Raw genomic sequence first — 27,892 nt, 5'->3', positions numbered from 1 at the left:
CCTCTGTCTCTCGTTTAGAAATTGTGGCAACAGACATACAAGGGCAGCGGGGCCCGGACATCACAGACTGGCAATGCTTCCTTTTTCTTATTTCCTTTCCATGGTTAAGTATGACCCATGTTCTCAAGGTTCATTTACGTGGTAAGGTTCTCCAACACCAGCCTGCACTCCAGCAAACAGAAAGAAGGAAACGGAAGGCGGGGCATTTCCTTTCACGTTAAGGGCATATCCCTCAGCTGAAGGACACCAACTGAAAGTTATGCAGCTAATTTTACCTATGTCACTTTGAGAATTTAGTCGTATGACCACATGTAACCATCAGGTAGGCAAGGACATGCAGTCCTGATTTGATGCACACAGCTGGAATGCTGGGCACACTGAAGGGCAGAGGGCGACCCCTGGGTGAACCTCCTCTTCAATTTGGACTTTACCTAACAAACGCAGACAAAGTAACCTGATCGTTTGTACCCTCATGTTAATCTGAAATTAAAGAGAAAGGCTTCTATTATTCTGTCAGCCATTGGGAGACAATAATCTCTTCTGACAGAGGAGAGAGGATTATCCAGATATGGACCATGTCGATCGGCTCAAATCTGAGAGGAGGGGAATGAAGTGTTTAACACTGACCCTCTAAAATTCCAAACTACCTGATACATAAAACAAAACTCAGTGTATATTCACTGGTTTCCCATGGCCATCAGAAAGTGCTTTCTATGTAGATGAGAACTATTTGAACTATGAAACCCTGAGAAAAGAAATAGCAAAAGATGTTAAAAAATGAAAGAACATACCAGGCTCTTGGCTGAGAAGAATCAACATTGTTAAAATGTCCATACGACCCAAAGCAAGCTTCAGGACAATTGGTCCCACTTCAAGGACCAATTGTCTCCACTTGGAGACACTTTCCAAGTCCCACTTCAAAACAATTGGTCTTGTTTAAATACAAAGTCTAAGCCACTACTTTCCGCCTTTACCCTGTTCACACTAGTTGTTTACCGGTTGGGTGTCTACAAGTTGCCCTGTTGTTCCTCTGCTCTTCTCACTTCACTGTTCTCGCTTGACAATTTCATTCATGTTTATTTCCTAACCTGCTCCCACGTGACTATGACCTTCAAAGATGCATCTCATGAGCTCCAGAGTCAAATATCTGACTTTCTCTCAATAGCTCCACACATATTCAATGAAAATACATTGAGCCTTAAACGTGATATTCACTTATTCATTAAAATGTACCCCAGCCTATTGTGTGCTAGTCACTTTGTTAGACACAACTATGTAAAAACATGAATTACATGCCCAGGGAGAGTATCAGCTACAGGAAAATAGAGGTAATTGACAGGCAAGTCACAAAGAAAGTATAAAAAGTAATAGAGAAAGCCTGGGGTACTCTAAGGCTACCGAAAGAGTACCTATCCAAGATACTGGAATCAGAGAGGGCTTCCTGGTGGAAGTAAAAAAAGGAGACTTCAAGAGTCCGGGGAACACATGTTCTACAAAGGAAATATCACCCTGATTACCAAACCAGGAAAGGACCCAACCAAAAAGGAAAACTAAAGGCCAATGTCATTAATGATATTGATGCAAAAATATTCAATAAGATCCTAGCAAACAGAATACAGTGATATATTTAAAAAATTAGCTATTATGATAAAGTGGGTTTTATCCCAGGGATGTGAGGTTGGATTAATATACATAAATCCATAATATAACTTACCACATAAATAAAATGAAAAATAAAGACTATATGATTCTCTCAATTGATGCAGAAAAGGCTTTTAACAAAATTCAGCATCATCCCTGAAAAGCACACTTAGCAATACAGGCATAGGTGGGACATTTCTTAAACTGATAGAGGCCATATACAACAAACTCATGGAGTCAAAATGAAAGCATTTCCACTTAAAACTGGAACTAGGTAGGGATGCCCACTGTCTCTACTGTTATTCAACGTAGTGCTGGAAGTCCTAGCCACGGCAATCAGACAAGTGAAAGAGATCAAGGATATTCAAATGGGGACAGAGGAGGTCAGACTCCTGCTCTTTGCAGATGACATGACCTTATACCTGGAAAACTCCAGGGATTCAACCACAAAGTTCTTAAAAGTGATCAAGAAATATAGTATCATCTTGGGATACAAAATCGATGTTCATAAATCAGTGGCCTTGACTAATGCCAATATTAGTCAAGCTGAGAATCAAATAAAAAATACTATATACTTCACAGTAGCTCCAAAGAAGATGAAATATCTGGGAATATATCTAACAAAGGATGTGAAGGATTTCTATAAAGAGAATTATGAAACCCTGAGAAAAGAAATAGCAGAAGATGTTAACAAATGTAAGAACATACCATGCTCCTGGCTGGGAAGAATCGACATTGTTAAAATGTCTATACTACCCAAAACAATCTATAGATTTTATGCAATCCTCATCAATGAATCAATGCCATACTTTGAAGAACTTGAAAAAATAGTACTTTGTTTCATATGGAACCAGAAAAAACCTTAATAACCAATACAATTTTAAAAAATAAAACAAATCTGGAGGCATGATGTTACCAAATTTCAGGTATACTACAAGTCTATAGTGATCAAAACAACCTGGTATTAGCACAAAAATAAAGATATAGATCTATAAAATAGAATAGAGATAAACCCAGCCATATGTCACCATCTGATCATTGAAAAACCAAAGGTATGCACTGGGGAAAATAAACTCCATTTAATAAATGGTGCTGGGAGATCTGGTTAGCCACATATAGAAACTGAAATTGGACCTCCCCCTCTCACCATTGACAAAAATTAACTCTTTCTGGATAAAAGATTTAAATTTAAGACATGAAACAATAAAAATTCTAGAAGAGAATTTGGAGGAAAATGTTTGACAAAATTGGCCTGGGAAAAGATTTTATGGAGAAGACCAAAAATGAATAAATGGAATGTGATCAAGCTAAAGGTTTCTGTACAGCGAAGGGAACCACAACTAAAGCGAACACAGACAGCCTTCAGAATTGGAGAATATATTTGCCTGTTATGGATCTGAGAAAGATCTGATAACTAGAATCTATAGAGAACTCAAACTAATCAACAAGAGAAAACAACCCCATTCGTAAGTGGCCAAGAGACTTGAACAGAAACTTCTCTAAAGATGACAGATGAGTGGCCAAACAAAACACATGAAAAAATGCTCATTGTCCCTCATTATCGGAGACATTTCCATCGAAACCACTCTGAGATAGCACCTCCTTTCAGTGAGATTAGCCCACATCACAAAGTCCCAAATCTGAGATGCTGGCATGGACGTGGAGTGAAGGGAACCCTGCTGGTGGGACTACAAACTAATGCAGTCTCTATGAAAAGAAGTGTGGAGAATTCTCAAAGGATAAAAGTCAACCTTCCATTTCACCCCACAATCCCATTACTAGGTAGCTACCCAGAAGAACAAAAATCATTTTACCATAAGGACATTTGCACCAGAATGTTCATTGCAGCTCAATTCACAATTGCCAAGATGTGGAAGCAGCCCAAGCGCCCATCAAACCATGAATGGTCTAACAAAGTGTGACATGTGTACACCATGGGGTACGATTCAGCCATAAGAAAAGATGGAGACTTTACATCTTGTGTGTTTACCTGGATGGAGTGGAAACACATTCTTCTTAGTAAAGTATCTCAAGAATGGGAAAAGATCGTCCCCAATACTAATATGAAACCAATATATAAACAACTACATGCCCACAGGAAAGAAAAAATACAAGTGCATTCCAGCAAGGAGAAGGGGAGAGAAGGGAGAGGGTAGGGGAGAGGAGGGAGGGTGATTGTGGGATCTCACCTAATGTGCACATTGTGAGGTGTTCAGCATGGCCCCTGGGTAAAGGGCTCAACTATAACTTGAACTTTACCTTAGAATTGAAAAGAATGCAACCTAAACATCTGTACCCTCATATTAATCTGAAATACAAAACAAATAAATAAATAAATAAAAATATTGCTACCTGACTCACACTCTAGCAAAGGTAAATACTCATTATTAGGTGATTCATTGAATGAAATAATGTATTTAAAAAATTGTGAACACTAGTGGACCACACTTTCAGATGTCATGAGAAACAAAATACGTTAAGAATATAGTTTAAGTTTTTAAATGAAGCGGAGTTTGATCAAAATATTGTAATATAAATATAAATGTAATTGAAAATTGTACAAATCAATGCCTTTTCCACTTAAATAATATACTTGTACATTCTTCCAGATAGAATAATAAAAACCATCACTTAGGAACACTTATTTATAGGGCAGGTCTTATTCTGGGAACTTTTCCTGAATTAGTATGTGTAATCAGTGTAACATCCATGTGAGTTAGGTATTATTATGCTCATATGCAAACAAGGAAATTAAGGCTTAGGTACCTTTTAGTACCTGAGTACCTTTTAGTGCCTCACTGAAGATCATATTGTCACTAAGTAGTAGAGGTGAGATCCAAACCCAGGAAGCCTAACTCAAAAGTCCACCCTCGTTACTATTAAATGATACTGCTGAATCTACAAATGGGATCTTCTTTTGAAGTCACTTATACATTTATATCATGTATTTTTTTGATACTGTTAATCTAATCCTTATATTTTACTGGTGAAGCACCCACGGTATTTATAAATTTGAAAGTTATATTTTGTATTAAAGTGTTTAAATTGTTTGAGAAGTGGCTATGCACTGAGAAAAACGGGCTTTAAAATCAGGCAGGAGTTTGGATTCTGTTTCTGCCATAGCAGCTTTGTAACCTTGCTAAATTTCAGGCCCTTCCCCTGTCTGCAAAATGGAAATGATATTTTTTTGGCTGTTGAGAGGGAAAACTATGAGCATATATGCCTGTATGTAAAGTTGTCCAACAAATGTTAAATTCTCTTCTCCCTCCTTCACCTCTGTCCCCCTTTCTTTTTGAGCCTCAGTGACTTTATCTCTAAAATGGGAATTAGAATATTTATCTTATATACTTTCAAACATGAAATGATGTATTAAAATGCCCTATATAAAACCTATCGAACAGAAGAGTACTACAAATTCCCTGTTACATCATTATACCCCCAAGCAAAGTGTGTTTAGATGGTAAGAATCCAAACCAAGAATGAAGGAGTCCCATCTAGCAGTGGTTTCACAAAAATCAAAGGACACTCAGGGATTGTACAGCTTAAATGGCTGCCTAAAAAGCCTTGGGCAATTTGTTATTCATTTTCCATCTTCAGAAAGAATTTAGTGTGGCTCATATAGGAAGAAAAAGAAAGCCTTGAACTGGATTGTTCTCCCTTCCTTTGTCTTCCAACAAAGCACAGAACCTTTTTGAAGTTGATTCACGTATTTCTGGTCTCATTAAACCCATCATCTTCATGACTGAACTGCTTTGCTCCTAGATTTCGAAAAGGATATGATTCAGCTTCTTAATTAGGAACAACTCGATAGCCCGATTCTATCAATGAATTCAGCAATGTCATTATGACTCAATATCAATCTCTTGCCTGAACCACCCATCACATCAGAATCTACTGCATTTGACAGGAGATTTCCAAGAAATCTAGCATGGTTCATTTCTAATCTCCAATGAAATCCAAGTTATGTGCTGGAGATTCTACATTAAAATAAGGTTGGATCTAAAATGCTCAGAGACGGTCTACCAGGGCTATCTCAGGGACCTCTGCAAAGTTTCTTTAAATCCAAAAAAGCGCTGTCTGTGACAAGTGTTGAGTATCACAGTTACATTCTGACTTTATGACTTTAAAATAAAATACAACATTCACAATAATGACAGGAAGATGTGAAGATGATAGAGTAACAGTAGACAGCAGAAAACCCTATTCTATATAAATCCCCCATAGTTATCAAACCCTTTTTCTATTTCAATCTTACATAGTGCATTGCCACAAAATTCAGGGAGACTGTTCAAATGTTAATAGTTTTGATGATTTCTTATAATTCCATAAGGTTATTTAACTGGGGATATATGTTACTTGTAATGAATAATGCATTATTACATAATTTTATCACAAATAAGTCATCAACTAGAAATCATTTGAAAATTAATAATATCTCTTTATTCCTATTGAGATTTATGAAACTAAAGAACAAATATGCATTCAAACTTTTGCTGGAATGAAAGTAAATATTTCATTATCTAGTCATGACCTACACCTGTTTAAATTGTAGAATAATCAGAGTAGAGAATTGGTTATATTCCAAATCATTTTCTCAATAGTTAAATGAAGAAAAAAAAACAATACATATTTCCAAAAAAATCAAATCAATCAACAAGAACACCACCACAAACAACTCTCCTCTTGAAATACTGCAATCTTCTTCATACATTCTATGAAGTTATGGATCTCTCACAAACGAATTCCAGGAAAAATTCTATGATGGAGAAATGAGTTTAATGAATGCACCAAAGGCAGTAATCAAAGTCTTCACCTCAGATTACATGGACCTCTCTCAGGACTAAAGTGATCCTATTATAAATAGCTATGCTAGGTTAAGTAGATGAAATTTAGTTAAATGCAGAATATGACATTGGGGCAATCTGAACCTGGAAAAGCCACTTTGGTAACCTCTTCTACTATGGGACAAGGAATCTGAAATACTTTAGGCAGCTAACATTACAGAGAAGAGTTCAAATCTAAACGTTGACCTCAAATTCTGATACAGGTTTAGGAAACTTGACTCTCAAAACAGAAATCACCCATGTATGAAGAAATCACCCAGGATATTTCTGACTTCAAGCTCAAAAAGAAAATAAAAAAAGAAAAGAAAAAGTAGTTGATGGCTGATAGTGTAGTAAAAAGAATGAAAATATTAGGGGCAGAGAGATCTAAGGTCAAATTCTTTCCTTGGTACTGACCGGCTGTTTGATAATGAAGGAGCTTCTCAACAGCTCTGGGTCTCAATTTTCTTGGCTGAAAAGTGGGGATAATGTTATTTTCCTAACTGGGGAGGTTTTTTCCCTAGAATTAAATAATGAGTAAATTTTAAGCGTCTAACACAACTCACAGTATAAAAAAAATATATATTATTTTTATTTTTTTCTCATCATTATTACTATTGCAATTTCACCATAGAATGTGGGAATGGCTCCACCAGCTCTCACAATTTAAATGGTCATAATTGCTTTCAAGTGATATTTGCATGTCCTGATCAAAATATAAAAATTTAAAAGAAAATCACCAACAAAACAATAGCACATACTGCTAAGTCTCCCCTTCTGTCCTTACTATAAGAAGATTATAATTCATCTATATTTAACAAGCTTAACTAGGCCACCTATATTCCTGAAACAACTTCTCAGCCTGCCCAGAGCAACCAAGGCTTTCTAATTTTCCTTGCCACGGCTTATTAATGTATTTTGCTTCAGTCACTTTCCTAATTGGTGGTGAACTGACTGAGATGAGACTGACAGCGGCAGGGAGGAGGGCAGCTGGTGGGCTGGCAGCTCTCATCTGATTAGCACGGCTGCCTTGTGCCAAAGTCAATTCTAGCCTGCCAGGTGCACCTGCTGTTAGCACTCCGTCACCCATGCCTTGTGCAAGACGGGGATTTGGATTCAGTTTCTGCCCTGTACAGGCTGTCTACTCACTAGTTTCCTATCTTGCTACCACCCAGGCATTCTACGCCGGCTGCCACTTTCTCACTAGTTTCCAATTAAAACCACCGATTCCAACTCGTTAGCTGGGACAGCTGAAGCTGTATTCATGTGACTTTCTGATTTTCTCTCTCTTTGCCTTTGTTTGTTTTGCTCAGTTCTCATGAAATACCCTTTCTATGTCTGCTGGCTGAAAATTCAGATGTCCACAGGGACAAGACAGGAAAAATAAATGGGTAAGGTGGTGAGCAACAGTGAAAAGGTCTGTGGCAACTAGACCCTAGATGTCTTAAGGGGACTGCTGCTACTCACTTCCAGTATAGGGTTGCCAATTTAAGAATACAAACCCCAGTTTTACCAAACATTAGAATTTTTCCATCACTTTTTTCAATTATTGAAAAAGATTAGACTTTGTGGCATCAGTTTTCTCATTGTGGCAGAAATTGCTAGCTAACAAACTAACAAAAAATCAAAATGCAATATTATAACACTGAATTAATTCATTCAGGGATGGCACTTCCTGAGACTCTCTTAGCACTTTATAAAAGCACATGATGGATGGAGCTTATTGGGCAGGACTTTTGGAAAAGGTTATTACATGGCAGAGAGCTAAACATGGTCTTTTATACTCACTTCCTTCTTCCTATTTCCTAGAATATGAGTGTAATGGCTGGAGCATCAACAGCCTTTTCAGCCTATGAGGCAAAACCATAAGCAAAGGATATCAAAGCAGAAGATAAAAAGAGTTGAGTGCCTGATGTCCATCACTCCATCATACCAGCCTTGGACCACCTATGTGCAGACTTTCTTTACATGGTGGGGGGTGGTTCTTACGTATTTAAGCCACTATGTTTGGGTTCTTTGGTATAAAAAGTCAAATTAAAGCAAGAAAACCTGTGAAACTAAGGAGAAAAGTAATCCAAAACATGCAAAGATCCCAAGATCCTTGCATATGCCTTGAACTTTGTATGCAACAAGAAATACTTGAACTCTCTAAAGTCATTTACCAAATGCATATGTGGTAACTGATTTTACTTTTTTAATAGAAAAAAACTCTGTTATTACTTAATATACTTAAGACCAAGTAAAAGTACATTATGTAAACTATCTGAAATTCAAAGTATAATTTGACTTCAAATATAGAGATAATTATTGGAAAATTCCTCATGTTTTTTAATTCATATAAAGTTTTAGAGGTTGTTAAGCAAGTAAAATGAACAGAAGCCACAATTTCACAAAATAAGCTGTGTGTATAAAAAAAAGAGTTTTTTACACTGTGAATACACTGTCTTCTCAGGAGCCTGGAATGCACAACATCTAAGGTGTAAGTTTTCCCAAGTGCTTTCTTTATTGCAACAGGGAGCAAATACCTTATCATGAAGGGAGTTGTGCTTGATTTTTGTTCAGGGATGTATCCCAAGGCTATAGAGCAGCCTAGAAAATAAATGCTTAGTAAGTTGGTGTTGAATATATTGCATAAACACTCACAGTCAAAGGAGTCTTTTATCATCACAAGGTACAAAGGCAGTCCCTCTGAATTAGTATCTTTGAAAGACATCACTCTGGCTCCACGTAACCACAAAGTAAATGCAATACACCAAAAAGGAACAGATAAAACTCAATATAATGGAGCAATAGTCTCAATATCAAGAAATGCACATTCTAATTTCAACTTCTCTGCCCACTATCTTATTTGTTCTCTTTATTTTTTTCTTCTCTTCACAGCAAAAAGGTCAAACCTCAAAGGCTGAAAAATTCGACATGTCTCTTCTCGGGGTATATTACTTCATTAAAGTAGCAGATTTTTTTTTTTTTAGACTTGGGTGAATTACCCACCACAACACAAATCCTTGGACTGGGGGAGAACAGATGATTTAATGATTTCTCACTAGGGAGACAGATTGTAAACCTGACTGTGAATTTAAAGTGAGACATTTAAGGAGTGCAGAAACTTTGCTTAGGTAACTGCTGTGCAACTTCGTCACAAGAAAGCAGAAAACAGTGGAGGGTGAAGTGAGAAGGGAAGCCACCTTCAAGCTGCCTTTCAGCCAGGTTATCTTTTTATGGGTTATCCTTGACTTATCCTCCATCCATAACACAACAAACACACTCTCACATGGAATATTTATTATTAACATTACAAAGAACAACTTGTAAAGATAATGCTAAGAATGCATTTAAGTCCTTAAATCTATTTTGTAAATAATTCATACAACAGTCACACATTAAAATATACTCTATATTTTAAGTTATATATATATATATATATGTTTTTTTACTTCTTACCAATTTTTAAAAAATTTTGTACATTTTTTAAAGTTCAACCTGGAAGCCTCGACACTACAATCTTCTGTTGATTCAAAGTTAAGTATTTATTGATCCATTTATCTCATCTCTGTGCTTGGATAAGTACAGTCTTCTACTGGCTTCTTTTAAAATACTTAACCATATGCCATTTGCTATGCAATTTTTATTTATCTCAATGCAGTATTTTATTTTCTTTGCAATTTTTATTGAACAAATAATTGATGATTTTATTTTATCTGATTTGTTACAGAAACTTAAGTCATCCTGGAATATTCCTTCTACCCCATTGATTTACTTTGTTTTTCATTGTTATATAATGATTCCCTATTTTTCTGTATTATTTATTCTCTGCAATCAGGCAACCTTATTTTCCAAATCATCTGAATTAGTTATTTTGGGCACATCAGGTATTTTTTGGTTTGTTTTGATTCGATAATTTGCCAAGTTTAAAATAGATATCTAAGGAGATCCCTCTGCCTAAAAATCCTCGGAAACCCTTGATTTACAAATTCAATGCCAACCATTTGGTCATGGTATATAATATTTTATTGTCTGGTTCGATTTACTTTGCTAGTGTTTTCTTAAGAATTTTTTTAAATTTATAATCCTAAGGCGTTTTGGTCTCTAATTCTTTTTTTGTTGGATTTTTGTCTGGATTTGGCCATGAGGGTTATACAAGCCACATAGAATGTGTTACAAATTATTCTTCCATCTTCTATTTTTTGGAGGAGTTTGAAAGATGATTGATGTTAACCTTCTATAAATATTTGCTAGAATTCACCACTGACTTTCTATTGCATTTCGTCTCATTTGTTAATTGGTATTTTTCTAGTAACGTATACATTTCATCAAGGTTATCTAATTTGCTGGTGCACAACTACTGTATTATTATCTTATATATTTTAAAATGTATGCAAGTCTGCCAGTAATGTCTCTACTTCCATTTCAGATTTTAGTTTTTGAGCTTTTTTTTTTAGTCTATCTAAAACTTTTCAATTGTGCTGATATTTTAAAGGAACCAACTTTTGGTTTTGTTGACCCCCTTGTTTTTCTATTCTCTATTTCATTTATCTCTGCTCTAATCTTTATTATTTAATATCCTCTGCTGGTGTTCAGTGTTTGTTCTTATTTTTCTGTTAAGAACAGAAAAGATGTAAATCTTTAAGATTGTAGCTTTAAGGTGCAAAGCTAAGTTATTTATTTCAGGTCTTTTTTATTTTTTAATGTAGACATTTACAGTTATAAATTTTTCTCTTTGTCCCATTTTCACTGCTTCCCATAGTTTTGGTTTACTGTGTTTTCATGTAATACGTCTCAAAGTATTTCATAATTTCTCTGGTGAGTAATTATTTTGCCATTGGTTATATAAAACTGTTCTTTAATTTCCACATATTGGTAATTCTTCTGGGTTTCATCATGCTATTATTTCTAACTTCATTCCAATGTGTTGCGAGAAGAGAATTTCTATGATTTTGATCTTTTTAAATGTATGGAGAATTGTTTTATAGCCTAATGTTAATAGATATCTCTTCTGAAAACTTGGATGTGAACTTGCCAAGTTTGTGTAACTGCTTCAGTTGGGTTGTGGTATTTTGCTTTCGCAATCTCTTCTGTGTTTTCTTGTTTGGCATTTTTATTATTCCAAAATTAGTTATCTGTAATTGTGCTTGTTTCTTTGCTAATGTTCTTTATTCATTTTCCTACATGTTCTTTTAATACTCCTAACATATGTTGTTCTTAACAGAGGCAAGTCTTATAATTCTGTATGTGCATGAGTGCATGTGGGCTTAATTTTTTTTTTTGTACTCAAAATAGTAGAAACAGATTTGTTGATGCTTAGAATTGAACATATTCTTACTTTGTGATATTGCTTTTTAGTGAATTTAACGTGGAAGAATTGTACATTGTTATAGATGAATTTGTTATTTATTCCTCAACCCAATTACCTTATATTTTATGGCACTTAAAATGTTCCAAGCACTACATTCATAAGTATATGAAGAAATTCTTTGTATAAAGAACAATAGGTGTATGTAAACAGAATATCTGTAGTGAAATGTAATTAGTGTCATAATATGAATGTTTACAAAGGACTATAAGAAAACAATGGCGGGGGAGCTTTGCTCAACCGTTTTAGTGCATTAACCGGTAAAAATCAATGTATTAATATATCACATGTATTTCATCTTAAAAATTGTATATCATATCAAATTGATGACTATTATTCTCTTGGAATTTTCTATGTAATCCTTGAATCTTTATTCACTGAGCACAGAAAACTGAATAAAGCTTTAAGAAAATAACTAATTTCTGAAAAACACTGGAAGATATCAGCCTGGGGAAAGACTTCATGAAGAAGACTGCCATGGCAATTGCAACAACAACAAAAATAAACAAATGGGACTTCATTAAACTGAAAAGCTTCTGTACTGCTAAGGAGACAACAACCAAAGCAAATAGACAACCTACACAATGGGAAAGGATATTTGCATATTTTGAATCAGACAAAAGCTTGATAACTAGCATCTATAGAGAACTCAAATTAATCCACATGAAAAACCCAATAATCCCATATATCAACGGGCAAGAGACATGAATAGAACCTTCTCTAAAGATGACAGACAAATGGCTAACAAACATATGAAAAAATGCTCATCATCCCTAATTATTAGAGAAATGCAAATCAAAACCACCCTGAGATACCATCTGACCCAAGTGAGAATCGCCCACATCACAAAATCTCAAAACTGCAGATGCTGGCTTGGACGTGGAGAGAAGGGAACACTTTTACACTGCTGGTGGGACTGCAAACTAGTACAACCTTTCTGGAAGGAAGTATGGAGAAACCTCAAAGCACTCAAGCTAGACCTCCCATTTGATCCTGCAATCCCATTACTGGGCATCTACCCAGAAGGAAAAAAATCCTTTATCATAAGGATTGTTTATCTAGGACACTTGTACTAGACTGTTTATTGCAGCTCAATTTACAATCACCAAAATGTAGAAACCGCCTAAATGCCCACCAACCCAGGAATGGATTAACAAGCTGTGGTGTATGTATACCATAGAATTCTATTCAGCCATTAAAAAAAATGGAGACTTTACAGCCTTTGTATTAACCTTGATGGAAGTGGAAAACATTATTCTTAGTAAAGCATCACAAGAATGGAGAAGCATGAATCCTATGTACTCAATTTTGATATGAGGACAATTAATGACAATTAATGACACGGTGGGGGTGAGGGAAGGGGAGAGCAGAGAGAGAAAGAAGGAGGGAGGGGTGGGGAAAAGAAGAGCAGAGAGAGGGAAGGAGGGAGGGGGGCAGGGCCTTGGTGTGTGCCACACCTTCTGGAGGCAAGACACGATTGCAAGAGGGACTTTACCTAACAAATGCAATCAGTGTAAAATGGTTTCTTACACCCTCAATGAATCCCCAACAATAAAAAAAAAAAATTAAAACAAAAAGAAAATAACCAATTTCTATAGTACCATGTACAATATGTCAATTGTCCTGAAATAAATTAGAATAAATAGACCGTAAGCATGTAATATTAGTACAAAGATAGCAGGATGACATTGTAGTAAGAAACAAATGTTAATAATCCTAAATTAACTTTGAATTTAAACTCGGCTCCTGAGTTTTGTTTTCATTTTCATGGGCAGGTGCACTCTGACAGGAAAGTCGCCCTTTCTCCTCTCTGTGCTCTAACCTTCTCTCCCCTCTTCCATTTCTCAGGTATCCTGTGTTTGTTTAGGGCTTTCTAAAACGCCCCATCAAACCTAGTCTGCAAAACCTTTCTGCTATTCATCTTATCCACACTGGTTGTAATTTTAACTTACTATGATATTTCTTATGATTATTTACACTTTTCATCATGTTTATAATCAGTGGCATACTCTCTAAGCAAATCTGTTCCTCTAATAATGTAATGATTAAAAGAAACGACTTTTTTCCAAGGTATAAAAATAGATATATATTTTAAACAGCTGGACAAAGATTTGGAAAGAGCAAAGCACCAACAGAGCCCATTTGAGCTCCTTTGTTCTAATTTGAAGAGGCAGGATTCCTGCTTTTTTGCCAGCCCATCCCCGTCCAAGTATGGTAGAACCTCTGTAGTTGACCACCTCCCTACATTGACCACCTCCTTATGTTGGGCCAATTCTCATAGATTGAAAACAGGCCACAGTGTGACCAGTCCAGCAGGCCTACTTCCTTATGCTGACCACCTCTGTATGCTGACCACTTTGTTATGGGCCCTAGCATGGTCAACTTACAGAGGTTCTACTGTGTTTTCCTTAGGTAATTACTCATCAGAAATCCCACCCTCTTCTCTATCTCCAATTTTTCTTTCCTTTTTTTTTTAATTAACCTTTTCCTTTAAAGACAGTCATGGAGGCAGCCAGTGTAGTCGAAGGAACACTGAGACTGGAGGAGTAGAGTTCTGGGCAAGGCCTTGGACAAGACACATGAAATTCTATAGCCTCCATTTCTCCTCCCTAAAAAGGAGACGTTACTTGTATAATCTTCCCCATGGGAGAAATAAACAGTAAATAAACACGCAAAATGACTAAAGTGTGGCTTGTAATAAAGTAGTCCCTCTATTGTTCAAAATTTTATATTAGTTACATCAATAATTATGATAATAATAATAATGACCCACCTGTCTCTCCAGCTACTTAAATCTTTTTCTTCTAAATTTGGTGTCTCCTCAGCTTCTTCCCTTTATCTTTTATTCCCATTTCAATCTGATTTTTACTCACAAGCAACTTCTCTTATTTAATTCATTAGTATCAGTAATCTTAGGCTAGTAAATTCACTGAATGTATTTTAGACTTACCAAAGTATATATTTGTGAGTGTGTTTGTAAGATATGGAAATTCTCCTCTTTTCTTTTTATAACATTGTTGTCTCCTGTTTTCCCTCATAATTTTCTGATCATTCCAATTAGTTCCTTTTTATTCTGAAATTTTAATATTTTTAAGGAATCTGTCCTTTGATCTCATATTTATCCACTTAATTTGTCTGGGAAATAAGTTCTATATTCAAAAGTTCCATTATCTAGTAACTAATGATTTCCATATTTATCAACAGCTTCCTCTTAGTAATCTATATTTCCAACACTTATTTCTGTTGGCCTACTGGACATCCAATTGATATTACAAGGAACTTCAATATCCTCCTAACTCAAATTACATTCATTTTTCCTACTTTTTCTCCCTGTTCCTTTGCTTTTATTATTGACATTATCCACCTAGTGTGTTCAAGTAATAAAACTAAATATCATCCTAAATTATTCTTTTTTCTTGTATTTACTATATGTGTTCATCAAATCCATTGTTATCTCTCCAAAACATCCTTTGATTGTATTCTTTTTTCTTTGGTTTGCACTGTTTTCTTTTGAAATATCCTAACTATATCTTATCTGGACTATTTCAGCAGCCTCCTAAATTTCCTCTCTGCCTCAGATAATTCCCATCTTCCAATTCATCCTTTGCAAAAGTGTCTTATCTTTCTAAAGTACAAATAGAATCATATTAATAAGAATAGCTTCAGTTAGGCAAAATAAATAAATTCTACAGATCTACTACCCAGGATGGTGCCTATAGCTACCAACACCGTACTGCATAATTAAAATTTGCTAAAAGGGTAAACTGTATGTTAAGTATCCTTATTCACTCACTCCCACACACCCAAATAATAATAAATGAGGTTAGAGGGAACTTTGGTAGATGACTGGCTATGTCTATGACCTCGATAGTGGTAATGGTTTCACAGGTGTAAACTACTTCTCATACTCATAGAATCGTACACATTACATGTGTACAGATTTTTACATGTTAATCATACTTCAATAAAGTATGATTAAAGTTTTTAAAGATAATAGCTAACAATTATATAGCATTTATTAAAAAACCAGGCCTTATTCTGAGAGTGTTATTATGGTTCACAATGCCACAGTGGCTTGCTACAGCCTAAATAGGATAAAAGTACATGATGTATAAGACTCTTCATTGTGAACTAAGATAAAAGCTTAACCCCTCTGCTGAGGGAATGGACTCTCTTTTGGCCACAGGGACCCCAGAAATCTTTAAAGCTGAGTTTCTGGCCAGGAGGAGAAGGGGGTTCAGACACTCCTCATCATGCCCCCTCCCTTTCTGAGATAAGATATCAACTAGTTAGCAGACCTAAGGATCTGGAAGGCAGATCTCAAAGCACACCTGCAGACCATCAATTACTTCACAGCTCTCTTGAATTAGGTAAATGTCTAGTGGCTCACCTCTGATTAATGGATATCCTTACCTTATATTAAAACACTCCAACCCTTCGGACAAATCTTCATTTCTTTAATTACTAATCAAAGTGTCTTAAAACCCACTGATTAAAACCAAAGTGTCTTGCTACCCTCTGATCCCTATTATGAGATGCCCCCACCTTTTTAGGCCTAATCAGTGTATCTCCCCACAAACTTACTCAGGATCTCACATGTAATTCCTGTCTTGGTGAACATATAAGATCAAACTGTGAGCCAAGGACTGCAGGCACATTTTCTCACTACCTCTTGAGCTCATGGGCTCAGGCCAGTCACAGACATCTAGCTCATAATAAACCTATTTAAATTATTTTGCACAGTTTCTTTCCCCCCTTAACATGATCTAGGCCTCAAACTATATTTCTGTCCATATTTCTACTGACACAACAGCTCCTTATCACCAAACAGGTCATGTTCTTTCACTCCTCAATGTCATTGGACAATCTATCCTTTTGGGGTGGGTTTTTGTTTGTTTTTTGAGACAATCTCATTCTTTGGCTCAAGCATCTTTGCCTCATTCTCCCAAGTAGTTGGGAGTACAGACACCTGCTCTGATGCCCAGCTAGTTTTTCCTTTTATTTCAGTAGAGACAGGGTCTCGCCCTTGCTCAGACTGGTCTCCAACTCCTGAGCTCCAGCAATCCACCTGCCTTGGCCTCCCAGAGTGCTGGGATGCAGGTGTGAGCCATGGCACCCAAGCAGGGCTAGGATTCTTGTCCCGTCTGATCAGTCTGAGCAACTTCTGCTCATCTTTCAAGTCTTAAATCAAATGTTAACTCAGCTACCTAATTAGTTCTCCCAGAGAGGATCCACGCTGCTATCTTCTGTGACAACTTGTATTTACCTCTTTCTTGATTTCTCATTATTCTTTCTCGTCATTCTGCTGCCGTCCACTAGACGAAGCTAAAAGGAACCGTATTTTATTTGTGTTTGCATCTCCAGGGCCGGTTGTAGTATCTGTCAGAGTACCTTCTCAATAAAGCTTTCCTAATTGAATGAGTGGTCCAAACACACAAAAGTAACCTACATTGTTACAAAATGTGTTCAGACTAATTCATATACCCAAAAAACAGTGACCCACCCCATCCACTGCACAGTCTTCTATTTTTTCAAGAAAATAAACTTTTTATTAAATACAATAATGGTATGAGTAATATACCCTTCTCTTTTTCTTTCTCTCTTATTTAAGGTACTAAGATTATCTTCATTCATTTCAAAACAAAACCCAAATTAACATAGAAAGCCTGGAAATACGGTATTCCATGCTCCCAGTTAAAAAATTCCCCTGCCTGCTTTTATTTTTATTTATTTATTTATTTATTTATTTTTGTAGAGACAAAGTCTCACTGTACTGCCCTCGGGTAGAGTGCCGTGGCTCACAGCAACCTCTAACTCTTGGGCTTAAGCGATTCTCTTGCCTCAGCCTCCAGAGCATCTGGGACAACAGGCGCCCGCCACAACACCTGGCTATTTTTTTGTTGCAGTTTGGCTGGGGCTGGGTTTGAACCCGCCACCCTCGGCATATGGGGCCGGCGCCCTACGGACTGAGCCACAGGTGCCGCCCCCCTGCCTGCTTTTAATCAAGAAAATCAAACACAGTAATTGACACGAATGAGGTTCCCCCCCCTCCAGCTCTCCTTCCCTCTGTCTGGAACATACAGTTCTAAGACCATCTTTCTTCATCTAAAAACAACAGTAAAGCAAACATAGAAAGCCTAGAAATGTGGTAGTTATCCTATAAAACCTCTAAGAAATCTCCTTTTAGTACCATAGATGCAAATGTTAATGAGAAATACCACTTAATAGAGAGAAGACTGGATGTATTTTCTGAATATTTGATTACTGTTTATCTCCCTCATTCACCATGTGCTACTGACTATGTTACCTCCCGGGGCCTCCGTCTCCTTGTTCCGTAAGGTGAAAACAAGAATCCCTGTCCACATATTGGTGAGGATCAAGAGAGAGAATGCTTTCAAATATGTTATACAACATGATGTGCTGCGCTACTGAGGGCGTCTTCACTCACCAAACACTGTCCTGGCGGGCACAGATTCTCTGTTAAGCCAGAATGACACTTGGGAGAGGATGACAGTCATGATGCACGGCAGATATGTCTGAATCACAAAATACCCAATTTTTCTTTTCAAATGGAAATGAGCTGTCATTACAGTATATTCACCTGGAAGAAAAATTAAAGAAGCTTAAGAAACTGCAACAGTCAATAGTTTGAACATTTTGGAAATAGGAGAGATTAGAAATAGAACAGATTCTGATTTTTTTAAAAAAAGTATTTATCACATGGATGTCATGACACTTAGATTACCTTTAGGCTTTGTTAGCACGTAACAAGAGTATTTATTTATTTTTTATGTTTTTTTTTTATTAAATCACAGCTGTGTACATTGATATGATCATGGGGCATCATTCACTAGCTTCACAGACCGTTTGACACACTTTCATCACACTGGTTAACGTAGCCTTTCTGGCATTCTCTAGCCTACATCACAAAATCCCAAGACTAGAGATGTTGGCGTGGATGTGGAGAAAAGGGAACACTTTTGCACTGCTGGTGGGAATGCAAATTAATACATTCCTTTTGGAAAGAGATATGGAGAACACTTAGAGATCTAAAAATAGATCTGCCATTCAATCCTGTAATCCCTCTACTGGGCATATACCCAGAAGACCAAAAATCACATCATAACAAAGATATTTGTACCAGAATGTTTATTGCAGCCCTATTCATAATTGCTAAGTCATGGAAAAAGCCCAAGTGCCCATCAATCCACGAATGGATTAATAAATTGTGGTATACGTACACCATGGAATATTATGCAGCCTTAAAGAAAGATGGAGACTTTACCTCTTTCATGTTTACATGGATGGAGCTGGAACATATTCTTCTTAGTAAAGTATCTCAAGAATGGAAGAAAAAGTACCCAATGTACTCAGCCCCACTATGAAACTAATTTAGGGTTTTCACATGAAAGCTATAACCCAGTTACAAGGGTATATGTGTAATAAGAGTATTTAAAGGAACATGTTAATAGTATAAAGAAACTCACATTGCATATCCCATGATATAGTCCAGGCTGAATAACTCTCATTCAAAAAGTTTGGGAAGAAAAGTTGTTTCAGATTTCTGATTTTTCCAGGTTGTAGAATATTTGCATTACTAAGCATTGACCATCCCTAATTCTAAACTCTGCAATCTTAAATACTACAATGAGTATTTCCTTAGAGTGTCAATCATGTCAACACTCAAGAAACTTCAGATTTTGAAGCACCTCAGATTTTAGATTTTGGGATTCACGATGCTCAACCTGTAGTTTTTTTTTTTTTTTTCTAGGCCATTCTATTGCCCAGGGGAATTCAGAGCTCATCAATGCTGTCTGTCTGTGGATTACTATGCTTGTGTGGACTCCTCATCCCCACTGGTACCAACCTCAACCTTTGCTTGGATTGTTCTAACTCAAAGCTCTCTGGCTCTTTACACGTGATCACTGGCCACATCTCCGAGGCTGGTCTCTCGGCCTGGAATTTCCCATTTTTAATCCTTCCATCATTGCTTTGTTTCTCACTGTTGTACGTCTGTTCTCATCCGCTTCAGTCATTTTATCCTCATATCTATTGCCTTTCTGCTCCTTGGAATTTAATTATTGCCAGATATAAGGTAATTCATCCATAAAGCTCCTGTGGGTTTTTTTGGTTTTGTTTTGTTTTAATGAGCAGGTCGCCCTTAGAGAGGGAATCAGCTTCCCAAGGATGCCAGTAGTAACTATCCCTAAATCAAAGTCAAACAATCATAATTTTTCCAGAATAAGGGGAAAAGAATTAGAAAAGGGAGGGGAATTATCACTTGCTTTAAGGTAAATGTTGGCATTGACTGGTCTGAAAAGACACAACATGCTTTTTGAATATATGGTATATTTTAGTACAGCATTTCTGAATCTTTCACACCAATATGAATTTCCTTGGAATCTTATTAAAATGCAAATGCTCATTTATTTAGTAAGAGGTGGGATCTAAGATTCTGAATGTCTAAAAAGCACCCAAACACATTCTATGCTGCTAAGTTTTGAACCTTGAAAGCAGGAGGTTTTAAGCAATCTGACAGATTCCCAAGGACTTTAACCCATGTATGGTCTGAGGCGTTAGCTTTTCTTTAGCCTCATTCTACTAACCTGTACTGGATTTAATAGTCTCCTTCCCAACTGACTGGCCCAGCAGATCATATTGATTTAACCTGGAGCCATCAGGGGCGACCTCCACTGAATCAGACGCATTGTAAGTCCAAATATAAGTGACCTCTGAGGTTGTATATGCATCTGTAGGGAATCAGAAAAGAAAATTTAAGCCCTTTAATAAGAATCACCCACAAACTGTGATTTGCTGAAAAATATTAATCCTTAAAGATCACACACATTTTACGGCAAAGGTGTGCTGCAAACCAAGGAAGACGACCACGACCATGAGAACATTTTCACCAACGACTTTGAGAGGAGAAGGGTAAATAGCTCTTTAGAGTCTGCAAGAATCACTGGGCCCTGAGAAGGTTATCTCATCCTTCTTAGTCCCATGCTAGCATACGAAAACGTGGCAGTAGAGAGGTTATGGAGGCCCAAAGTTCAATTAAACAGCTTGTTTAGAAATAGCATTCACTCACAAAATAAAAATCATAATCCAAAATTACATTGCTTTCCGGACATAAATGCCTAGTTAAGAGTTAAGCAACTTTTCTATTATGATACAACACACTTCATTAAAAGAATAAAAATGAGTTATTCCAGAATACGTAAATAATTAAATCCAGTTGCAAATCCTTTTAAAAACATGTTTATTTTTAAATTACTGCACACTGGTATCACTAGATGACACTTTTCTAGCCTTCTAGTTGAATTGTGGATTCTGCAGGAAGAGGCAAAACACAGACCAGATGTGACTTCCTGGTGTGTTGGCCAAGGATGTGGCACCGAGCGGAGGGGAAACGGCTCCAAGCTGGAGCTCAGGTGACAGGTCTCGTCCCAGCCTCTCCCTAGCATGGGTATTTGCCTTGTTGGCATGTCCTGATGGGGAACAGCTGACTTCTCCATGCAGGCAGAATCCTTCCACAGTTAATAGGCAGATAATTCTTGCTATACTTTTGACCTTCTGAAGAACTTCCATACACTTTTACTCATGGGAATGTTTAAGGATATTAGTTACTCTCAGTTCTTGAGAAAAACTCAACATCACAGTCACATTTTCCATTGAGGGAGAGAAAGGGCCAGTTTTCTCTGGCAACAACTCTGCCTGTAGCTCTCCAGGATGCTGGAAATCTCAATTCTCTGCCATAAATAGATTTGTCAGCTTTAATACCATGGTATTAATACCATGGGGTGGTCTTAGTTCTGAACATGATCCAAAGTCTATTATCACAAATCAATTTCTGTCCAAGCATTGGTATGGACATGAAGGTTTATGAGTTTGTGTTTATGAGATTTGCTCTGTTGCCCTGGACAGACAGTTGCATCATATAAGCTCACTCCAATCTCAGACTCTTGGGCTCAAACAATCCAATCTTAGCTGAGGCTACAGGTACACGCCACAACATCCAGATAATTTTCCTATTTTGTTTTTAGTAGAGACAGTGTCTCTGTCTGCCTCAAGCTGATCTCAAAATCCCAATCTCAAGAAATCTGCCTGCCTCGGCCTCCCAGAATGTTAGGATTACAGGTGTGAGCCACTGTACTGTGCCTGGCCATGAATTTATGTTTTTTAATGACATACTGCATAATGTTATCTGGTTTTTTTAACGTCTCCTAAATGTAAATATCAACAAAATACTGTTTTTTTGTACGTATATTCATTGACATCCACAATTATATTGAAACAATTTTTGAAATAGGATTCTAGAAATGTATATATTTATATATGCATATATTTTTAATAGCAGAGAAATATTCTTATGTTTGCATATGAATGAATTCTACTAAAGTCTAATTATCTTACTAATGAATTTTCAATTCATTAATCATTAATGAGTCTACTAAGAATATTAAATAATATCATTTACTAATGTAGATAACTAGCAACTCATTTGCAGATCAAGTGGCTTATTTTGTTTCCCCTATGAATACATCTCCTGGCCCTCCTTTTAGTAACACTTCAAATGGCAAAGAATTTAATGGAACAAAAGGATACATCACACGTGCCACTTTACATCAGAAAGGCTTGCAATATTCTATAGCTGTGAATCTTAATAAATTATGAATTTTTAAGTACAATTATACCAGTTTTGAATTATGATGTTACTTCTAAACATAAATAAGAGAAAATAAAACTCTAAGTGAAGACATTCTAAATTAATGAGCAACTGATACGCAGGGTCTCTATCTGATTCATGTCTATACTTCTAGAACCAGGTAGAGTGTCTGAACACAGGAAAAATAATTCTCAGTTTATTCTTCCTAGATTAATAAAGAAACATAATAGTTTAGCTATGGTATTTACTGTTGTGGGTAGAAATCAGGGGAAGAGCTCACAATTTATTAAAGAAAATCACTGTTCTTCACATGTCTTTTAAAAAAGGCAATTGCTATATTTCATTACTTATAAGAAAGATGATTTTTAGATTTTGTGTCTAATGAAATAACACGTAGCAGGGAGAGAGAAGATTAGAGACTTTCTGATGCACTAACACTCACATAAACCAAGAGGCCTGTAATAATATTCTTAAATAAAATATCAAAGGCAAGAAAGTCAGCTTTACAAAATTCATTAGTAACACCACCTCTAACTTAGGCTGCAATTATATAATTACCTTTATGTCTGTTAAATAACCACATTTGAATCCTAAGTTGCATTAAACAGATGCTTACCTACTGATTCTTAATATTTGTTAACAAAGAAAAATACTCCAAAATCATTTTTAACTATTAATTTTGGGAGGCTAATGAACAGAATATCCTTAGACTTCAATTCAGGAAATTTTAAAGTAAGTTAATAAGAAAAAATATAAAAGCGTGAGCCAAAATAAGATTAAAAGAAAACATAACTAAGTGAAGGAACTCCTGGTCTAATTTTTCATATGTACTAAAACACATAGTGTTCTCTATTAGCAGTGGCTCACACCTGTAATCCTAAAATTGCACACATTTAGAAAAGATGTTTCTTCAATTTGAAGACAATGATGAGGTTCCAGAAATTCAGTCTTTGTTTGGGTAGGGGTGCTTTTAAGTAAGAGAGGGATAAATCAGTAAAAGAAAATGTCATGAATTGTCATGAATGCCTCTGCCAAACTTTCTATGTTGAAATACTGGTGTCCGTACTTTTAATACTTACGCATCGAACGAAAAAAATGAAAGAATACACACCTTGTTTTTTGTGTCAGAAAATAAATGTGAAGACAGCAAAATACATAATAATTACTGAAACAGAGAATGCCTGACGACAAACTGTGCTGTGCATATTACCTCTGGGTACAGAAAATTATATTCTCAAAAATGTAAGATGCCATTATTCTGTGGATGTACTATAAGAGATTTTAACATTTCACTCAAAATATTTTTAAGTTGCTTTCATTTTTAGAATTGAGACATCACATCATCTATATTTGATGTCTTAATGACAATATCTTGTCCACTAAAAATAAAATGGCTTTCCTTCTTGCATCTTTATTCCATCTTGAATAAATCCTTTCTTTAGCATCAAGGCTTTTCAAGTTTCTCCTTAATGCCACTTACACAATGCAAATGAGTTTTCCTCTGCTACATCTGCTGCGGTTTTCACAGAGTCATGTTTACTTTGTATGACATGATTGACTATCATAAATAATGCTGGAAGAAATGCCAGCATGGAAGTGATGGTTTCTATGACAATAAAATAAGGCTCCGTGGTTAAACAAAGAGCAGATTCTCAAAGAAAATTGAGAACTGACACCTTTTGTAAGAACGAATAAGACTGAACTTCTCATTCCCCAAAACTGTGATCAAGATAATTAGAGAGTTTTGCATTTATATTAACATCACCCTTCCCTTTTCTTTTGCTTGATCTAGTATGAAGAGAAGCCAGTTTTATTTCAGGGATAATAAAAAGTCAAAAGACAGCCAAAAGGGACAAAGATGAGGGTGTCAGAAAGAGCACAGTCTCTAAAAAGTTCGGGTGAAAGGACACACTTGCACAGGAGGGAAGCTGCCTCGCTGTGTTCATGAATTTATTCTGAACCTGTCAGGAATACCATGTGGGCCTCGGGAGATGACTTGACCTTCCCCCTTTTCAATAACTCCGGAAGTGTGAATGCTTCTGCCTGACATACAAGATTTAAGTGCAGTGACCTCAAGAATGGCCAGCGGCTTGGAGTCCTTCTGAATTGTTCTATGTGCACAAAAAGCGTCTGCATGTAGCAATCCAGCTACCTCACTTCCTTCAATTTTATTTTAAAAAATGAAACAAAAATCCCTTCTATTCGTTAGACAGGAGAGAGACAACGGCACTGACTCTAGTTTTGTGTTTGCCATTTGCAACAGGCTGATTGCCACTTTAATAAACAATAGAATCTGTCCTTTACAATTTATTCTTAGTTGATAAAAAATCATTTTGCAGTTTTAATGGTCTAGCACTTGGTAAAGAACGTAAATTACAGTCCCAACCTTCAAGGAACTCCTGGTCTAATTTTTTACATGTACTAAAACACATAACGTTCTCTATTAGCAGTAAAATACGTGATCATTTAAATACCCTAGACTAAAATATAATGATACTTGAGAGAGCCACAGGGCGAGCCAATTAGTTCCTTAAAGGCAATCAGCATGTCTTTCACTTCTGTTTCTTCACGAGCAAGTATAAGAATTCCATAACATGAAGAACTGTACAACTGCACAGGGCTGCCGGCTGTCCTCACATCATCCACACAAAACATGCATCTCCATTCCTTTACTTACAGCTGCCAAATTTCAGAGGACACGAATGAGCGTCCATTGGAAAATCCTCCAAGTGCATTGGACATTCAGCTTGGACTGTAAGCCTAAAAGTCAAAAGGCCACTCTTCGTTTAAGCAAATTGGCAAGTCAAGAAAAATCACTGGTCACTATGTCAACAGAATTAAGGCTGTGTAGAGCCTCCGTTACAGCATCCTAGTAGGCTAATTCTACTTAAATACCTGCTCGTTCTTTCACACTTAGGTGATCCCTCTGAAGACACCGACATATATAAAATCAGAGCATATATAACAGTAATAGTTATTGAAATATGTTAAAGGCATCCTACCGTCTGTTGTTCGTTAAAAACAAGTTATATATGCATATATATGTATTTTCAAGGGCTTTTTTCTCATTAACCTTTCTATGAAATTTGAACTCTTATGAAAAAAATCATGAAATGATGCCATTTGCTCCATCACTTCATCAATTTTAAAAAGATATAAGAATTCAATATTAGTTCCAAAGAGCTCCCTTCAAAAATATGAAAACTGTGAAGGAGTACCATATTCTGTGTGTATATACACAGATATAAATATTGAAATAGGTATAAATACATATAAGATATATCTCCCAGAAATAACCTGTTGATATGAGATTATTAGGTAAATTATGAATGTTAAGTAAGTATTTCTCTGTGTCTGCATGATCACAATAAAAAGCAATCATAGCCCATTTGTTATAAAGAAAGCTTCCAATTATTTCATTTCCCAAAAAGGCAAAGTGGGTAAGTCAAAGAATCCATCATGATGAGCCAAGCAAAGCTGGCCAACAATTTATATGTCTTCTCTATGCTTTGTACCCATATTTTACTTAAATCTCAAGTTTCCAATCACTGCCTTTGTTCATAGGAATGATCAAAGCAGCAGAGTCACTGCATATGAACATATTGCAAGATTCAGAGAGGGAAGCAGAGAGAAGAGCCAACACTTCTGATTTTAGGCAATGGACATTTATTTAGTAATTAGCCCTTAAGATATTTTCCTTTAAAGATCAGAAATAGATTATTGCATGTTTCATTAGCTCTGTTGCTCATTTCAGGAGCATTATTGTCTGTAAACAGCATTATTGTCCCTTCTTAAATAACTGAAATCCAGCACTTGTGAAATTGCTTATCAAATATCTGCAATGTAGTTACCTGCCTATTCCTAGTATGATGCTGACGACAATTATTCATGCCTTTAATCTTTTATTAAATGTTTTAACTATAGACAATACATCATTTTACTAGATTTGTGGGGTTTTTTTCTTACATAGTACAAGTAACTTAGCTTGAGTAACTCATAAACATAGTTAAAATGCAACAGATGTTAGAATCAACACCTGGTTATAATTTCATTAAAACTGAGTCATATGAAATTACTGATATGTGATACTTCAGATTTACAAAATGGGAATTTTATATGCTTCAATCTAAAACATATTTACAGTATCCTATGTATTGTATTATTAAATAAAGCCTGTATCTCTGATTTTTTTATTTTTTACAGTATCTTCATAAAGAGGATTAAAATATTAAATTAAGTATAGTGCTACTTAAAAGCACTTGAAGTTTTTGATGGGATATCTGATAAGATCTTGAAAATAAAACTTCGTGCTGGTATAAACCAAATTCAAGTTATTAGTATTAAAACTGTGCTTAATTAAAATGCAGTATGACGAATAACCAAAAACATAAATTCTTCATAATTAAGCCAATTCTCAAACTCATCTATGCTACCTTACATGTATTTTTAATCCAAGTATTTGCAAAACATATTGTAAGTACTTCAATATTCTGTTAGGAAAATGCTCAACTGTGCTGATCTTTAACAACCGCATTGGCTGGTTGTTTAATACATGGATTTTTCAGTGTAGAAAGGCAACATACCAAATCTAAAATCATACCTCATTGTGTACAGGAGAGTGCCGTCATCCTGGATTCGAAGCAGCTTATTTGGCATTGTCATATTATGAGCGACTGATTTCTTCCCATTGTGAAAGAAGGTATCTGGAGTCCAGATTTTACTAGCCATTAAATTGTTAAGTCGAAGAATGTTCATAGGACCTTTAAATTTTAAACGTTCATCTTTCCATCTTTGTCGAAAGAAAACATCTATTGTATATTCCTAAAATACAAAATAGCATTCCTTCAAAAATACAGTGAGAAGCAGAAGTACACTATACAATTCCAATGAAAATAATATTTTAAATACCGTGAAAACAAGCGAGCTATATTGAGAAAAGTAAATGTTGAATCAGAAAGACCACTCTTTCAGCTTATTGATACATACGGCCACTTACAACGGGATAAAGTCTGTGTATTCATACAATTAGATACATAGTCTTGTGAAATGAAAAATAAATTTATCTGGCTGCTTTTCCCTGGACAAAGTCTCAGTCAAACTTCTTTATAGCATCCTGTAGCTTAGGATTGTTTGTGGAGGGCAAGGTCTGAGTGGACTGTTTCAAATAGTTTATTTCCAGGAAAAATGAGCAAGCAGCCTTCCTAGTAGGAATAAACAAACAAGAAAATAAACATTTTTAAAGAAAGGAGAAGAAAAAGAAACTACAGTTAAACACTGCCAGATTTATGTTTTCATTTCCTGTTGCCACAGAAACCGTAAAAGGTATTTTGTTCTTAATTCCTAAAATCATGGTGAGAGATCGTATTGTTAGCAAGGATGTGGTAGGGGTGATGACTTCAGTGACGGAATACT

The 27,892-nt window shown here is 36.0% G+C and overlaps 1 protein-coding gene across 5 annotated transcripts in view; it reads right to left on the bottom strand.

The window, feature by feature from the left end:
- The window catches only part of GABRA2 (gamma-aminobutyric acid type A receptor subunit alpha2), a 168,646-nt gene that overhangs the window by 59,003 nt on the left and 81,751 nt on the right, over positions 1–27,892 (bottom strand). For all 5 annotated transcript variants that reach the window (XM_053578071.1, XM_053578070.1, XM_053578073.1 and 2 more), the window contains 4 exons: positions 27,081–27,301; positions 25,158–25,240; positions 20,421–20,564; positions 18,263–18,415 (listed from right to left, as the gene is read on the bottom strand). In XM_053578071.1, coding sequence (XP_053434046.1) covers positions 18,263–18,415; positions 20,421–20,564; positions 25,158–25,240; positions 27,081–27,301 — 601 coding nt within the window. The remainder of the gene's footprint in view (positions 1–18,262; positions 18,416–20,420; positions 20,565–25,157; positions 25,241–27,080; positions 27,302–27,892) is intronic.

Source organism: Nycticebus coucang, chromosome 23 (genome assembly GCF_027406575.1).
Source record: "Nycticebus coucang isolate mNycCou1 chromosome 23, mNycCou1.pri, whole genome shotgun sequence".
In the NCBI taxonomy this organism is placed as follows: Eukaryota; Metazoa; Chordata; class Mammalia; order Primates; family Lorisidae; genus Nycticebus; species Nycticebus coucang.
Note: the sequence above shows the minus strand (reverse complement) of the source record. Positions and strands in the feature narration are given on the sequence as shown.